We start from the raw sequence: 17017 nt of genomic DNA, 5'->3' as shown, positions 1-17017 counted from the left end.
TGTACTTTCTCAAGTTTTCGCTTATTATATATCAAAGAGGAAGGACCAAAGTATATTTTGGCATATTTGTTATTAAGTAATTAATTCAAGTAAAACATGAAAAAAAATTGAAAACAGAATAACGTATCAACTAGCCTCGCAGTGGGGTAAATTGCTACATTTTACCTTCATCCAAATAACATTTTTTTATCCGTTTTGTATGTATTTTCTCAACTTTTCATTTACAATATATTAAAGAGGAAGGACCAAAGTATATTTTAGCATATTTGTTATCAAGTAATTAATTCAAACAAAAATGAAAAGCATTGAAAACTGAAAAGCGTATCAACTAGGGTAAAGGACCCAATTACTGACACCTAACCAATTACTGTAACCTTAAGCTACTTTACTCAAAATAACGAATAAATAAACGTTGTAAAGTCATGCACAAAAATAATTATGTAATTCAACCTATAATCTATACTATAGATTATATACTATAGTTTATATATTCGTTATTTTAAGTAAAATAGCTTAAGGTGACAGTAATTGGTTAGGTGTCAGTAATTGGGTCCTTTACCCTAGGCCCGGTCTCCCCTAATAGGGAAATCTTCTACCTCAAGATCGTTTTCACGTACGATGCAGAAAACTTAAGACCACTTGCGGTTAGACGAATTGGCGAAGCTTCGAAGCAACGCCATTCGTTTCAGCGCTCTTTCTTATACGATTCCTGTGTAACAGGGGCCAAGGAATAGACATCGTAGCCATCTTCATTATTCACAGTCAGAGAGAGCGAACGTCGGGGAACAGAAAAGAAAAGACAGGCCTATCAGACGAGTCTCATAACCGGTTGCCGTTTAAAGGGTTGAGGGTGCAAGGTAAATCATCGTCGCGCGTTCACGCTCGCACGTGACGCCTCTGATAGACGGTTTACCTAGCGACACGAAGGTACATTGCCATCTGTCGATGACTCAGGATCGTTCCCTTTTCGAGAGACAGGTCTGAATGGTCCGTGCACTGCCTCGGGAAATCGTTACTCTCGCAACGATGACTAATCGGCTTCGAGAGCCAGCTTCGCATGCCCCGGGAGCCGATTTTTCTCGGTCCCGCTTTACGCTTTGTCCGCCGCGTTCCCGTTCAAGCCTCGGCACGCTTCGTTTTCTATTTATTCCTTCTACTCGCGTGCAACACGCTCGCGTTTACGACAATGAGCAGCGGCTAGTGGCGAGGAAGAGAAAGGATTATAAATAGGCGTACAAAATTGCGGGGGGGATTCTCGCGCATCCTCGAGTAATCCCATTCTTTACGATTCGTAGCTCGAAGAACGGCGCAGCTCGACGCTGGCGATGGTGCTTCGGTACCTAACGGATAGATTCTTGTACCAAAAAAAACAAATGTTAATTTTGCTGGATGCAGAGGCATTTACGAAGGACCCTTGTGCTTCCTGATTAACAGGCAAACTGTTGCAAAGTTGAGGCTGTTGTACTTCGCTTTTTACATTTAGAATAATAACGGAATTAGATATTCAAAACAATTATTGTCTTAGAAATGAATCCTATATCTCTTTTAAAAAAACTCAGAATCTTATATACATGAGATACTTATTAGATTTTAACGAAACTTGTGTCCCCTTATTTTCTCACAACACATCTACAACGAGCACAAAAATTTCTCCCTAAAATCAAATACAGAATATCCAATTTCTGTCGCAGTTTTACGAAAGTATACCACTTGGCGCCGCTACAAGTGGTCAAATTCATCGAGTACCCAATCGAGCGTCGTTTGACATTTGCGGGGAAATTAAAAATACGCCTGTGGTCGATAGGGCGTCGTCGACAGGAATACCTGAAGTTGGCACTTTCCGTTGAGAGTGTATCGAGCGATAAATCGTATCAGTACCTCCTTGCCGTTTGACAGATCCTTTTTATTCATTAACTCCATGTAGGATGCACTGAAAAATCCCACGGCGCAGCGTCACTTTCGGCAGGGGTCGAAGGAACCCCCGGCAGAGAAACGTCTGACCGGAAACCGTCGCGACGAGCAGACGGACGCGAGGATTTCACGATAACTTGCTTCCAGGCTGCCGTGCTGGAAATGATCGCGTTACGATAGAATGATGGGGAACCGTTTCTGCCAGTCAGTCTACTCTCCATTGACCATACTGCATCTAGGTTATTAGGGACGTCACCGGCCTTCATTGCTGCACGCGCGCTGTCGCGTGATTTTGCTTTAATCGCGGTGTATGTGGGTCTGCACGTGCACGTACGTGAAACGATCGCCGAAGCATTGGGGTCTTATTGTTTCCCCCCCGATTGCCTCTTTGAGCGATAGGTATACTTGTAAAAGGGAGCACCAGGCTCGAGGTACCGATTCCCGTAAAAATTAGATAGATCGTGTTGGATCCGAGGGTTTCCTTCACGAATACCCGAACTGCTACGCCTGGCCAAGTCCTCGTTAACATACATCCCGCCAATTACGCAATATGCTCTCTCTGTTGTAGATAACAAAGACTGACACACGTAAACCGTCTGTGCGCAGATCGGGGCCGCCTAAGGAGTTCGTCAACGTCTGCCTCGAGACGCACAATTTTTATCGCGCGAGGCATGGGGTGCCACCTCTGCGTCTCAGCAAACAGGTTACTTCATCTTTATGCTACTGTTAATTTAAATTACTTGACGCACAAGGTATTCCCGGTGGGACCTCCGAAAACACGATATATCGCTGTTTAACTCCGGCGCTAAAAGAACGAACGCTTTCCATTGTAAGTCAGGTGGAAAGTCTTCAAGAGTTGACGAATCTTCTCTGGCATTTTCAGTTATGTAAAACAAGTCAGGACTGGGCCAACATACTGGCGACTAGGGGTAGGTTAGAGCACAGGGCGAACATAGACTACGGCGAGAATCTGTACTGTATGTGGAGCTCTAACCCGAAGAGTATTGTCAGCGGCGACGAGCCAGTAAACGAGTGGTGAGTACTGCGAATGTGAAGTCAGTGAGAGGTGAAGACGAATGTGCACTTCACTGCTCGCAGTTGCAGGATGCCCAGCACTCATCCTGTAGCCGTCCAACACTTAGCTATCTCTTCTTCACCTGCAACGAGTCCATTTCCTAATCACCAAATACGATTTCTTCTACGGTGTCGTTTGTACGCACGCAGGTACGCCGAGGAAGCGCAACACCAGTACGGAAAGGAGCCAACCACTCTGAAGACTGGCCATTTCACCCAAGTTGTGTGGAAAGATAGCACGGAGCTGGGTGTTGGCATGGCCAGGAACCGGAACGGCGAGGTCTACGTAGTCTGCAACTACAATCCAGCAGGGAACTTCCTGGGGAGCTTTACCGAGAACGTGCTCACGCCCGGTGGCTCGAGTCCTACCAAGAAGATCACGTTCTACGCCTTGAACGAGCAAACGTGGCAAGAGGAAGCTCTGCTCGTGCACAACGAATACAGGAGGAGGCATCGTGTTCCTGACTTGAGGTTAAGCGCCGAATTAACAGCTGCCGCTAAGGTAAGCAGCGGTTTAAATTACATTGCGAAGTCAGTGCGCTCCGCAATGTGTAAGCGTCAGTGGGAAGGAAATTGGTGATTCTCGTTCCTTCATCGTATTCAAATGATTGTGGTCGAATGTACGGTCTAAGTGCTACTGCGCCATTGGAAGATTGTAAAAATTGGAATTAAAGTGCTTGTGCTTATATAACTGACAAGGGAATATCCCGGACCTGGAGATTTGAAAAATTCTGAAACTTTGGGAATATGTAGGGAATTTCCTACTGATTACAACGCAATTTTTCTTTCCTGCCCAAATTCACTCTGAGGGGGTGTAACTGACCCCTGAAAATCCAGTTATTTTCCGATTTTCTGTTATAATTCGTAAACTGTAAAATAATTTTTCACCAAATGATACATCTCATTAGAAGCAGTAACTTTTGTCTTGAAACTTTTTATCTATATCTTACAGTTCGCGAGTTATAACACAAAATCGGAGAATAGCCGAATTTTCAGGGTTAATTTCACCCCCTTCGAGTGGATTTGGGCAGCGAATAAAAATTGCGTTGTAATAAGGAGGAAATACCCTACATATTCACAAAGTTTCAGAATTTTTTGAATTTTCGGATTCGGGATCTTCCCTTGTGAGTCGTCCAGAGCGAGGAAATTAATGTAGAGAAATTGGAAATAGTATTATTGCCATTTTTAGCGTTACTGCAATTTTGCAGTGTGATATGATTAGGTATTGGTAATCGATAGTAATCCCTTGGACTAGAATCACTGTTTATTTCTTAAGTAGCAATATTCTTATCTCGTTCCACACAAATAATAGTACGTTAATTGTCTATAATACGTATAATTGTAATTTACTATCGTATTCGTATGGTGTACAGCTCGGCTAGGATGCTGATCGACCGAACACGCCAGCGGAAGAGTAACGCTGGATTATAAATTTTTATCTATCAACAGGCGTGGGCGAACACGTTACTGAACACGAACAAGCTGATCCCGCAATCATCGTCCCCGTACGGGGAGAACATCTACTCGATGCAGTGTTCCGATCCGAAGCTAATTGTAACAGCACGGGAGGTAGTCTCGAAGTGGTATTCCGAAAAGAAGGATCACAAGTTTGGAACGGAGCCAAAGGTCTTAAATACATGTACGTAAAAAGCGCGTGTGTGTCCTCGAGAATTACGAGTCCCAGTAACGCAGAACGAATTGCAACGTATTCGCGTTACATTCCTCAAAGTCCAGCGAGTTTACAGAATTTCAACTTGGCAATTTCAATACGAGTCTCGCCCGCGATTATAATCTCAGCAAAATATACTTGTCACTAGAGTCCATGGAGAAGCAATTCCATACCCTAGTGGTTAGCTCCTTTTTCTTCGCTCTATCTCTTGTGGGAACTTTATTGATGTTGTCTACATCACAGTAATCAGAGTTATATGGAAGAGTTTTAGAAGAAAGAAGTTTCTTAATAATCTGTTAATAATTCGCATAATAATCTTCTTATGGAGATTCCAAATGCTTAAATAAATAAAAAAAATATATAAAAAAAATTTATGTTAAACGATTTTATTTAAAATCTACCCAATTTCGATGGTGTTTTTCACTTTAAATAAAATCGTGGAGCAGGATATCTCGCAACAAATTTATTTCGACGCTTGGTTCTGTATTAAATTGATTCATATTCTGTTATGAAATATCCTGCTCCACGATTTTATTTAAAGTGAAAAACACCATCGAAATTGGGTACATTTTAAATAAAATCGTTTAACATAATTTGTTTTATTATTTACGTTTTATATAGTGTCTATATAAGTTTTGATTTGTGGTTATATGCTGATTTCATGTCGATTGATTTGATTCGTGGTTATAGGCTGATATCAAGTCGTTTGGATTTGTGGTTATGGGTTAAATTTATCGATGACTGGTTAATTTTTTCACCCGCTCGTGGTTGATTTTTTTTTAAACATTGTATTGTCATCCAAACTACGCACGCCTGCAAAGTTCGAAGACAATTTGATAGTTGGATGTCGGTTAAATTTGAGTTGCAATATTTGAACCAAACATACAAACAGAGTACAAAAAAAATAAAATCGTTTAAAAAAAGAATCTCTTAATAATGATACCAACGCTGAGAGAAAATATCATCCCCCGGAAAAACTAGTAAATTGAAATTGTTGCTTCTCGACTGTTTAGGTCATTTCACGCAAATCGTGTGGAAGAACACCACCGAGATGGGTATCGCGATGGCCAAAAGGGACGGAAGCTGCGTAGTGGTGGCGTGTTACCATCCGAGGGGTAACATTGTCGGGCAGTTCACGGAAAACGTGTTGAAGCCGGTAAAGAGCGCCTGTTAGTCCGCCAGTCGGATTCACCCTCACACTCTTGTCGATAATGTATTTAAAACGTTGTATTTATATATCGTGCATAGACGACAATACGCATAATACATGTATATAAACACGGATGTGCATACACGTAGAATAAAAGAACATTCCACGTACTAAACTTAATAGCAACAGCTCGTCTCTTTTTATTCGACGACGATCGACAAACTGACGATCCCTTGGCAACGGCGACAGCAAAAGGGGGTGCGTGTGTGTTAACGTCTTTGAGGATAGGACTCCTTTCCGAGGCAGATTTGTTTTTATTCGCGCGAGATAGAGAGACTCGCAGATAATTCCTAAATGAAATTGTTCCAGTAGCAAGTTTTCATTTACAAATAAACGGCTACAGTGTAATATCCACCCTCACCCCCTTTGAAGCAGCATTCCTCAAAGGACTAAACAGAATCGCGACGTTATATTCGTAAGAATGGCTAGTATTAATAAAGAATCGATCAGGGATCGAATGTTCCTTGTAACTTTTCTGACGACAATACGAGTATTGTAACTGCGTAGCATGTAGCATCGAATGAAAGTATTCTTATAATTTATAAATGCATGTCCACTGTGTAATGTTTTGTTCTTACTGGAAACGAACGAAATAAATTGTGATGAAAAATTCGCCGTTGAATTCTTGAGGGTAGGCTGATATTACGAGCGTGTCTAAATGGTGGGTATCGAGGGAAGTGTAAGTCCGTGGAATAAATAGTGGCGGGTACGTGCCGGAAAGATTGTTGCTGCTTTATAATAATTTATTTATAATAAATTTACATGCACGCGTCGCGTGACAACGTGTCACGTGTAGAATAGATTATAGGTACATTCTCTCTCTGTTTTTCTGCTCTTATTATTTTACATTACGTACAGCCGTTCGTAGTTCCTTTCGGTGGTCGAGAATTTGTTTATTTTCTTACGCGTTAGAACGAGCTAGACGACAACACTGAAAACGTCGTGCCCCCGATATCCTTTCTATTTCGACGAAACGAAAACAACGATTCACATCGTAATCGGTGGTCTGTCTTTGACCGAGGAAAAAAAGGGAAAATGCACGCGACAACGCGCAGGTTCGTAAGATATGCGTGGATCCAACAAATTTTCAATATCCGAAAAGATAGATGTCTGCTTTCCTTCCAGAGTGATCCCATGCAGCTCGCTTTTCCTTCTCGATTAACGAAGCGAATGCGCTAAGGAACGCGAATCAATTGCTAAGCTGATTTACAATAGAAACGAATCAATTGCTCGAGAATTTAGAATCACTGATCTCTTCTACAACCTTTGATTGATATCGGTATATCACAGAAGAGTTACGCGAACGTTCGGAGTACGACGGTACCTAGCGACCTTCCACGTCTGCAAAAGAATTGACTGTCCTGTAGACAGGGTCGAAACTTGAATGAATAACACGAAACAGAGCTACTTCTCTTTTCAGCTTATTTACATTTGCCAAAGAATTATTTAAAAAATGTGCAAATAGCTAGAAACAGGAAGTATTGAGATTGAATCAGGTTTTAAGAAAGTACCAAAGCGACGTTCGATGTTCCCTTTTCATCTAGCAAAATTATCCCCTTTTCTGTGTCGTCGACTGGCAACCGCGAAGGTTGCGCACAGTTAAAAACTTCGTGTGATTTACAAAGTACGGGATTGCTGAAGAATCATACACACTCGTTAATGGCATTTGCAAATCGTGACAGTTCAAACAATTGTGCATTCGAAGAATATTCTTATTCCATGAATGCCATTCGTTATAACTGACTTTTAAAATCATCGAATCAATACAATTCAATAAATTGGTCACCAATTAAGCACGCGAACCGTGCGGATATCCTTCAACAGATACAAACTGTTATTCGAGAATATATCCCTGTTCACAAAATCTCGTTCGCAGTGGAGGAAGGGGTACAATCTGGATAAAACACCCACCGAAAATCAATCTACCTCGAAACATGATTTTTAAGCATCTCGTTCGATTCGTGATCAGCAAACTCGTCTTCTGATAAGTTGCTCCGCGAATTCCATTGCGCGTGCTTAAATAAATAAAGAGTCATGTATCGTCTCGATGTCGCAAGCTCGGGCAGTTCACAGTACGATTTGACTTTCAGAACACTTCAGCCAAATTCTCACACGCGTAACACGCGGCGCAGAACACGCAACGCGGATCTTCGGTATGTACGTATTATCTTCGAAAAGTTGTCATCTTTAAGCCGGGATTCCACCGGGAAGCTAACAAGGGGAGGACACCATGTGATAGACATTGATTGTGATGAGCCTTGGCGCGATGGATCTATGTTGAAAATAAGTAAATGGGTGTCCGAGCGTTTCAGCCAATAGGCCTTAATAATAGAGATATTTATAAGTAAATTATTAAAAATTTCATACTGGCCGTGGGGTTTTAGTGGGTAAAAATCCCAGAACTACCCTGGCACCCGCGGGGAATTCCCTTCTGGAGGCGTCAAGGTTCCTTTTGATGATATCGTCACGTTAAAATTTTTTTTTTTATAAATTATTATTTTTTATAATTATTTTTAACTTGGGGAAATCTTCAAAAGGCACCCCGACTCCTCCAGAGGGGAATCCCCCGGAGGCGTCAGGGTAGTGTGAGATTTTTACCCACTAGAACCCAACGGCCATTATGAAATTTGTAATAATTTAAATATCTCATATGTAAATATCTCTATTATTAAGGCCTATTGGCTGAAATGTTCGGACACCTATTTACTTATTTTCGACACAGATCCATCGTGCCAAGGCTCATCAAAATCGATGTCAATCACATGGTGTCCTCCCCCTGTAAGCTAAGCTATGCTATGCTATGTTTTAACGCAGCGTTTGGTGGAAACGGTTCCATAAGAATGTATTGAAGCTAATTTTTTTAAAACGTAGCGTGGCGTAGCTTAGCTTCCCGGCTTAATTCAAGCGCTGCAAGCCTGTTCCACGCCGCATGCCGAGCACGTGGGAACGTGGCTTTACGATCAAGCGTAAGTCGAGAGAAAATCAACATTTCGCTATGAAGACACAACGATACTTTTCCGATATATAACTTTTTGTTTAAAGTTTCTTAATATTATCGTATATTAATCTCCATCGTTAACATAGTGATATATCGTAACACGTTATGCCGTCTTTACTTTACCTACACGTTTGCTCCAATCGAGTAGTCCTCTTTCTTTCGTTCCAATAGAAAATTTCCGCGTCCGTCGTGGACACCAGCCTCGCGGCGTCACGAATGTTTATACAAATGTTAACAGGGCCGCGTACAATTGCTTTCTTACATCGGACGTGAACAGGATAATTCTTGTACGCACGAAGCAACTCGGCTTCGCGTCGATGTTATAAACGACCACGCATTGTAACAACACCACATCTCCTTTAACTTCAGGTCACATTAGTTTTCGACCGATCCTATGGCCGTTGGCCTATGTACAGTTTTTTTTTTATTTTTTAAATCATTTAGAATTTCATACGAATCTCAAGAATTTCGGAAGCCTCGGTGGGTGCTGAGAGTATCGTTGGGTCCTTCCTTCCGCAGGATTACATTCTATATCAAACGAGAAATAAAAGATTCGCCAAGAACCTTTGAGACTTAAAACTCTTAAGATTCGAATGATACTCCTTCCGTTTGTCAGAACGGTGTATACTCGATACTGTCAAAGTTCCGCCGAAAGATCTTTATTCGATTCAATTATGTATCGTGGATGTATTTTCATGTCAGTTCTCTGAAAGCTGGACATTACAGAGTATCTCGGAGACGAGCGCTTCTAGAGACAAAGAAGATCGATTAAGTGGACCACTCTCGGCTTGGGACATAGAAAATTACCGTCTTCCCTAAGAAAGATCTGTGTGTCAAGCACGTTGATACCTCTAATGATAGGAATCATCAACGTTCACGATAATCATGGATGTTCGCAGTCGGGACAGGTTCGATTACTCTAATCAAGGTGAGAAAGACAGAGAGTTAATGAGGGAGAGAAAGTTAAGGAGGCGGTAAATGGGGATCGGATGATTACTTGAGAGAGTGTAAATGCTCCGTTGCTACGAAGATTCATTTGCATCTGGACTAAAGAGAGTAAGGGACGTGTAAATTATACGGAGTGGGCATGGCTGTATACCGTAACGAAAGTTGCAAATTGTTTCCGCGATTTAACCGGGTTCGCGTAAGTCAATACATACCAGTCCATTTGCACCGATTAATTAGGTACTCGCGCAGTTAGATTTTGAAAATTTCGAAACAAAATTACACGTAGGTATAGAAAAACCAATAAATTTTCAGTACGTTTCGATTGCTTGCGCGTTTAAAAGGAGAATTCAATCAAAATTAATTTCGAATTAATTGCTCCTGTACCTGTTCTTTTTTTTTTCACTTTCCTCGAGATTCTGTCCCCGAAGTCACTTCGCCAAAGAACGCTTCAGCACGTACTTGCTTAAGCAACCTGGCGCGAAATCGATGGAATTTAACGTCACCCCAAAATCAACTTTCGCGAGACGGTGCGCCTCGTTCGATAACACCTCGTGACCCACGATCAGAAAGTTGAGATAAATTAGATCGCCGGTAAATTGAATGACCGAACCGGTCGGCCGTAGCGGAAGCAGCATCAAAGCAGGTACTCGATAAGACGACGTTTGGTCGGATAAAACGTGTAAATTGGTCGCGAAACGATTGCGTTCGACTCGAAGCGGCCGAGTCGGGAAATAGATATTACGTATCATTAATTCGCCCTTAACGACGCCTATGGTTGACTAACTGATTGAACGGATTGTCGAGACTTTTGCTCTTCACTTTGTCGTTCGCTGAGAACCAATGATTTTCGTTCAATAAACTGTGTACCCGAGGACTTTGATAAACCGGTGGGATAAGATTGCCTTTTAAACTAATAGAATAGAGAAGAGAATTGTGTTCACGTAGTAACCTTCCTTCGATCGGGTCGCTCTACAGTCTCGATCCGATCGATTATCTCTTACGATCCGTAAACGGCGAACAGCGTTTCCAGGCTTCCAATTGCCTGATTCGAGGAATAGCGCAGGATTTAGTGGCTCGCGCGGAAGTAAGTTCTGATTCGTACGGCGCCAAATCCTGTTCCAGTTAGTCCTGAAACCTCTTGTTCGTGTAATCCTAATACTTCTCTAAAGTCCCCTTCGTCCTATACAGATCCGACACAACGACACCTCGCGTCGGTATCTCGCTTTCTCTCGCGTGATATGATTAAAATGGTCATATATTTTATATTTATAATCGTATTTATATAATATACTCTCGTTTCGTAAAGTTCTCTTCTAGTATAAAATTATCTTGCGTTCACCCGCGGAACGTGACCCTACGTAGGAGTTGGGGCTTGCACTAGGGACGAGCGTTTCTCTTTTTCTTACCTACTCTCGTTAGCTATCTCGAGAAAATATAACGTTCGACGACGGACAAGACGAATCCTCTTACCAAGCTCATTCGAAATTAATACAGCAAATCATCCCCCTCGGTCGCGCCACGAGTTACGGGACACCCCGTACGATTTGGTGGAAACGTTCAATTTCGCACGGATTGTACTTTTCCGAAAATCGATGTCACACGAGAGAGATGCTCCCGATTGTAAAGCGAAACTCTTGTCCATCGTCACCAGATTCGTCTCTTTATTCTAATAATTTAATCACCGAGTTACTGGACCTCTGGCATTCGTCGTCGTAGGTTTGGTGATCTAGAGTGGACTTCGCCTAGACCTTTAAGAATGTTCGATCGGATGTACGGAGGTCGAGAGACCCGAGCCGACTAGAGAGCAAAACGCTTTAAGAACGTAGCCCACTACGCGCGCCACGAGAAGGTACTTCTCAAATAAAACTCGTAACAACCCGCGGCATCTTCAATGTCCGGCAACGAATGGAAATCATGTTGCTCGGAAGGTGTGCTCGCACTATCTACAAAAAGGGAGAATTACTACTAAAACGATACCATAGCATCGACGAAACGACTGTACGTCGGTAGAGCTGGGCATCGTTCGAAACAAATCTTTAATCAAATAAGAATTCAACAGCAGATCTTACTTCAGTGGTCCTTTCGTTGATTTTATTCGATCACTATTGAGTATGTATTGCCAAAGTCACCTTGCTTTCTGTGATTTAGTCATCGGACATTTAATTAGAAAATAGGTATCAACAGTAGATGCAGCAGTAGGAATCGAATGCATAAATGGTGAATCTGAAGTGCTGTTAAAAATTGGCAATGCTACTGGTCGCTTCGTTCGAGAGAACACTGTAGGAAACAAAACTACAGAAAGAGTCTAGTTTCATACTTTAATTCGTCGCGGTTACCTTTCGATAAACCGGGGGAGAACGGAAGCTGCCCAGCTCCGCAGGAACGTACAACTAAAATCCCCGTTTCTGACGTATCACAGTGGCGATCCAACTGCGTCGCGCCTTTATTAGGTCCCCCGAGTAAAATCCCGTAAATCATGCCCGTCGCTTTGGCTAACTAAAGCTACGCAAGGAACAGAGTAAAAAGGAAAGAGCTTCACCCAGCCGTTCGCCGTGCTCGCCGGCTCCCGGTTGCGGTTGTCCTCGAAAGAAGTGTCACCGAAACACCTTGCTCTCCGGCCGCCTCACTTATCCACGATCGTCACACCACCGTTCCACTCCCACGGATCCGTGAGGATTGTCAGGATGCTGGGACGCCCGCGATCGCAACATCCCGCACGAGTGATCATGACATGCAATGTGGGAACGCTTACAGCCATTTGTTTCGCACCACGCCGGAGAGCCTGCGTCCCCACATCAGGTTATATCATACGATCGTCCCTTGTATGTGCTGAGGATCCTGCGCGCCGCCCTGGGTCTGGGGGAACTGTGACGGCGAACCCATGGGGAACGGCATGTTCGGCGAGTCGTGGAGGCCGCCCAGTGAGCCTCCCAAGCCGCGGCCTAGGTTCGAGCTCAGGGCGCGGGTGAACTCTGGCATGGAAGGCAGGCCGACGTCCAGGATACCCGTGTTGCTGGCGATGCCGGCGTGCGAGCCCTCCTCCGGCGGCGTCACCTCCAGGCCGATCGAGCCGTTCAGCGCGATCTTGATCGGATTGTGATTCGAGGGATGCGACAGAGCGCCCAGCCCGATGTCCTCCAGGCTGCTCTTCCTCCTGCCTGTTGTCAGGCCTTGCCTGAGCGAGTTGCTGCGCCTCAGCAGGAAATCGTCGCCCACGCGGAGGGAGTTGGAGCGGCCGCGTACAGTGCCAGCCACCGTGGGGCTGTCCGGCAACGAGAGGGAGTTGGATTTGGTGTTGCCCAACGGGGGTGCCCTGGCCAGACTGATCCCTGAGCCCCGACGGCTGCCTGCTCCGCCCGCCGAGGCCACCGCCGCGCTCATCTGCGACACCAGCTGGGCCGAGCAGAAGCTGATGTTGCTCTTGCGCCGCGAATTGTGCCGCTCGAAGGTCTTCTGGGCTGAGAACGGGCTCGGCCGCACCAGGTACACTATGTCGCCCTCCTCGAGCTTCAGGTCGCAGCTGGGGTTGATGATCACGTAGGATAGGCTGTTCCTCTTCTCGGAGACGTCGTCGTAGTCGGCCACCGGCAGATTCAGCGACTCCATCCGCGAGCGGACCAGGTTCGCGATCTCGGCCCTCTCGATCTGCTGCGCGTGGTTGTCGCGGGCCTCGTCCCCGAGACTCACCGAGTACTGTTCGGGGGAAACAGATGCTCGACGTTAGTTGGGAACAGCGACTGGGGCTTCTCTTCTTCGGGCCTGCGGTCGACACGCTGTTGATACCCTTGCTGGCAGATCGTTGATTGACAAATCATTGCTGGGGCATCAAGTTGCGTTCAATAATTACGCTCATCTAACACCGCAGAAGAATATCCCAGAAACGAGGAACACGCCAGAGATAGGCAATCTCCTCAATCGCCCCGCAACTTTATCAAGCATCGTCTGTCCAACGTCCGCTCGTATCGCGCATCGTCGAGCGTGGGTGCCTCTTATTCCGAGTGTAACAATCAAGACAGTGAAGACGAACAGAGAGTCCTGAGCGTTCAGACCAAAAGCTGCATGGTGGCCTAATGAGCATGCGCTGCAACGTAGCATGGAGGGCTCGAGCGCCGAGATTGGCGGCAGAGTAAAGAAAGTGAAACAAGGAGATACAGAGGTGGTGTACGAGAGATAGATAGAGAAAACGTGTGCGTGTATATTTATATATGTAGAGATATATATATATATATATAAGTAGAGAGAAAATAGTCAGAAAAGACGGCGACCAGGCAACGTTGACTCTGTACTCACAGCTGATGCACCCTTGTCGCGGGTGGCGCAATTCGCAAGGCACGATGCTGCCGCCGAATGACGCACCTTGTACGTCACGCCGACGCCGGCGTCGCTCTCCGCGTCTGAGTCGCCCTGCCAAAACGACAAGCAATACTACGCTTACTAAGGACTAAGGATACTTCCGGTATCCGGCTCGCTCGTTTAAACACAACCTGTGCTCTACAACTTCCGGATCTAGCGTTCTATGCGAGAGTTCCCCTTCGACTATTCACGGTCACTTCACGGTGGCAGAACTCCCGAATTCCCATTCGTTTCCCTAATTTTCTAAACGTTACAGGCCGCTTCATATCGGTGACCGAGGCGTCTACGAATCTATGCCCTGGCGCAGCAAATTGCATTACAATCACGCGCCACGTATCAGATCGCGCTGATCAATCGGATATTATCGTCGACGAGGACTTGCTACGCGATGCGAGAGAGCTAGAACGAGATTAAGTACTGATCGGCGGCTACCAACGGCGACGACGCTTTATCGATGGAGGAGGCACTCTGACACTAATACGTAATGTCTAGCACGATGCAGGTCCAAGACGAACATGTTCAGGATCGGAGGACGTGCTACGAGCGTCGTTTCAACAAGATGCGAGAGCCCTACTTCCTTTTGATTCTCATCGAAAGGGACAACTCTAGGCGTTGCATTTACAACGGAAATAACGCCGGGGAAGATACAGAACAAAAGATAGAGAGCGGGAGGACAACCATGCGCTACTCACAGCCGCCATTCAAAGTTGGCTCCTGCCCTTACAAAATAGTACACGAACCAGCCACTGAATTTTGTCCTTTGGCTTCCGAGGGAAAGGATTGTCTACTCACGTGGGACGTGTCCGACACGGTGGTGTCCTGCGTCCTGTATATTCCTATAGGGATCTCGCAGGTGGTCGAGCAGAGTTTCTGGTACAGCCTGCCGTAGGTCCTGATCCACATGTCGTCCTTCGTTATCTTCATCTGCAATTGAGCCCAATGAATGTCGTTGGCGACATTTTCGTCGTGCAAGATGCTAATTCCTTTACCGATGTCAGGAAACCGGAGCCTGGCGCCTGATCCACGCCCAGCAACAGTCTCACGAACGTTATCATATAGTCCTTCACGAAAGCCTGATAGAGAAGAGTGTCCAGCATGGAGGCGCTGAAGACACTGCCAGCAGCGAACGGCAACCGGAACATGTACGATATGTGGGAGCCCCGCTCCTTCTCTCTCTGTTAAAGCGATTATTGGAAAGAAGAGGCGGGAATTAAAAGGAGGGGCAAGAAATATCGTGTTGTAACGAGCTGGTCGGATGTTTAAGATGATAATTGCCATTAAAAATACCTTTTCCATTTTGCTGAGGTGTAGGGCATACTTGTCGTGCGCCCTGAACTGCATGAAACGCATGTTGCTCGACTGCGACAGCTCCGTTATGCTCTTTATGCTAGGGAAGAATCTGTGAATGGACAAGAATATACTGAAATGTTACTATAGTCTATTTCTTTTACGCGTGCAACGCGTGGGGGTACAGAACGATCGAAAAGCATACCGCTTGTCGTTTCGAGATGCTTGTAACTACTTACTTGAACATGGTCTGCACCGCGACGATCGTGTTGCAGTCGGCCAAGGTGTCCTCCTCCGCGGAATTACTAAGTTCCTTGTTCACGACCACCACATTCTCCGCCAGTGTGATACCAGCGCGAAGGAGATCGTCCAGACAGTCGATGGACCCTCGCATCCAATATACCAGAGGGAAATAAGACACCGCGTCAAGGAATGCAATTTCCGGCTTCCGTTCCAGCAGAAGAATGATTGGATTCAGCGATGTTTTTGATCTGGTAAGGATTATAATTCATTGATATTAAAGAGATCCTGGCTTGCAGACCCTTGTTACGAATGCCTCCTGTGACTCGAAACTTTGCCCAATCTCATTACTTCAAAGGGAGTTGCTGAAAACTCCCTTTAATTATGAGCATTAGTTGAACGTGGATTGGTGTTAGCTTTCAACGTGAATTAATGCCTAAGGAAGAGCTTACGCACCGTACATTCAGAAACGATTAGGGAGCAATTAGGGATTACTTTACGTACTGAATATAAGCATGTTTGAAAATTCTACCTGAAGTGCGCCCTTAAGGGAATGATGAAGTTGTAAATCCCATTGCTGGCGTAATCAGCAGCCAGTATTATGGTCTTGTTCTGCCAATTGTACTCTTTCGCATTCCTGTAGCTGCAGTGCTGGCAGACCTAGTCAGTGATCCAGAATACTTCAAGTTCTGATTTCAAGTTTTCTAAATAAATTGCAGTGGGTATGAGAATTACACACCTGTGCCAGTTGCAGGCAGCAGAGAGGTTTCTTCTCTTTAAGCAGGTAACACAACGTCGGGGATACGCCTATAAAGGGCGAAACAGGTGGAAATCCTTTGACGATCCTGCAACAGCGTCGACGCAGGATTAAACTATCGCACGCTTCATACAAATGAAATCTTTGGCAATGCAAGCAGAGATAGATAGTGAACGTTCTTTTTCCATCTTTTGTCATAGTCCAATGTGGCGTATACTATTTACAAAAGTAGAATGCGAACGTTGCTCTGTTCATGTTTAGAAAGCCTGAAACATGTGCGAATGTGCGAGATGTTTTAATTTCACGGGGAGAAGTACGACGTCGTACAAAGGAAAATATAAGATCAGAATGATTTCGCCATCTATGCACATGCACAATGAAAATATTAGACTTCTCTGCGACAGAGTTTTCTTTAACACTCGGACCTGTTTAACATAAGACCCGACACGATTCGCGCATTTATTCGAAATGATACCGGGATCTGTAAATTGTTGAAGTTTCAACGAGGGTGGCGGCCACCGGCGCAATGTCGCTCAGTTCTGCGAGAGTTCTGCTTACAGTAGCGTTGGA

At 44.8% G+C, this 17017-nt stretch overlaps 2 protein-coding genes across 12 annotated transcripts in view; one reads left to right on the top strand and one right to left on the bottom strand.

Moving 5' to 3' along the window:
* LOC143367403 (uncharacterized) overlaps positions 1–5984 on the top strand; it is a 57205-nt gene extending 51221 nt beyond the window's left edge. For all 7 annotated transcript variants that reach the window (XM_076809182.1, XM_076809183.1, XM_076809185.1 and 4 more), the window contains 5 exons: positions 2480–2614; positions 2795–2946; positions 3136–3487; positions 4435–4624; positions 5668–5984. In XM_076809182.1, coding sequence (XP_076665297.1) covers positions 2480–2614; positions 2795–2946; positions 3136–3487; positions 4435–4624; positions 5668–5828 — 990 coding nt within the window. In that variant the 3' untranslated portion in view covers positions 5829–5984. The remainder of the gene's footprint in view (positions 1–2479; positions 2615–2794; positions 2947–3135; positions 3488–4434; positions 4625–5667) is intronic.
* Positions 5985–6677: 693 nt separating this feature from the next.
* Positions 6678–17017, bottom strand: part of Slo2 (slowpoke 2) — a 146729-nt gene continuing 136389 nt past the window's right edge. For 3 of the 5 annotated variants that reach the window (XM_076809180.1, XM_076809179.1, XM_076809177.1), the window contains 8 exons: positions 16430–16535; positions 16223–16350; positions 15690–15941; positions 15451–15562; positions 15153–15338; positions 14956–15087; positions 14101–14214; positions 6678–13503 (listed from right to left, as the gene is read on the bottom strand). In XM_076809180.1, coding sequence (XP_076665295.1) covers positions 12616–13503; positions 14101–14214; positions 14956–15087; positions 15153–15338; positions 15451–15562; positions 15690–15941; positions 16223–16350; positions 16430–16535 — 1918 coding nt within the window. In that variant the 3' untranslated portion in view covers positions 6678–12615. Of the gene's footprint in view, positions 13504–14100; positions 14215–14955; positions 15088–15152; positions 15339–15450; positions 15584–15689; positions 15942–16222; positions 16351–16429; positions 16536–17017 lie in introns of all 5 variants that reach the window. The other 2 variants (XM_076809176.1, XM_076809178.1) reach the window with 2 other exon arrangements.

The sequence above is a fragment of the Andrena cerasifolii genome, chromosome 3 (assembly GCF_050908995.1).
Source record: "Andrena cerasifolii isolate SP2316 chromosome 3, iyAndCera1_principal, whole genome shotgun sequence".
Taxonomy (NCBI): Eukaryota; Metazoa; Arthropoda; class Insecta; order Hymenoptera; family Andrenidae; genus Andrena; species Andrena cerasifolii.
This window is presented reverse-complemented; position numbering and strand designations above follow the sequence as displayed.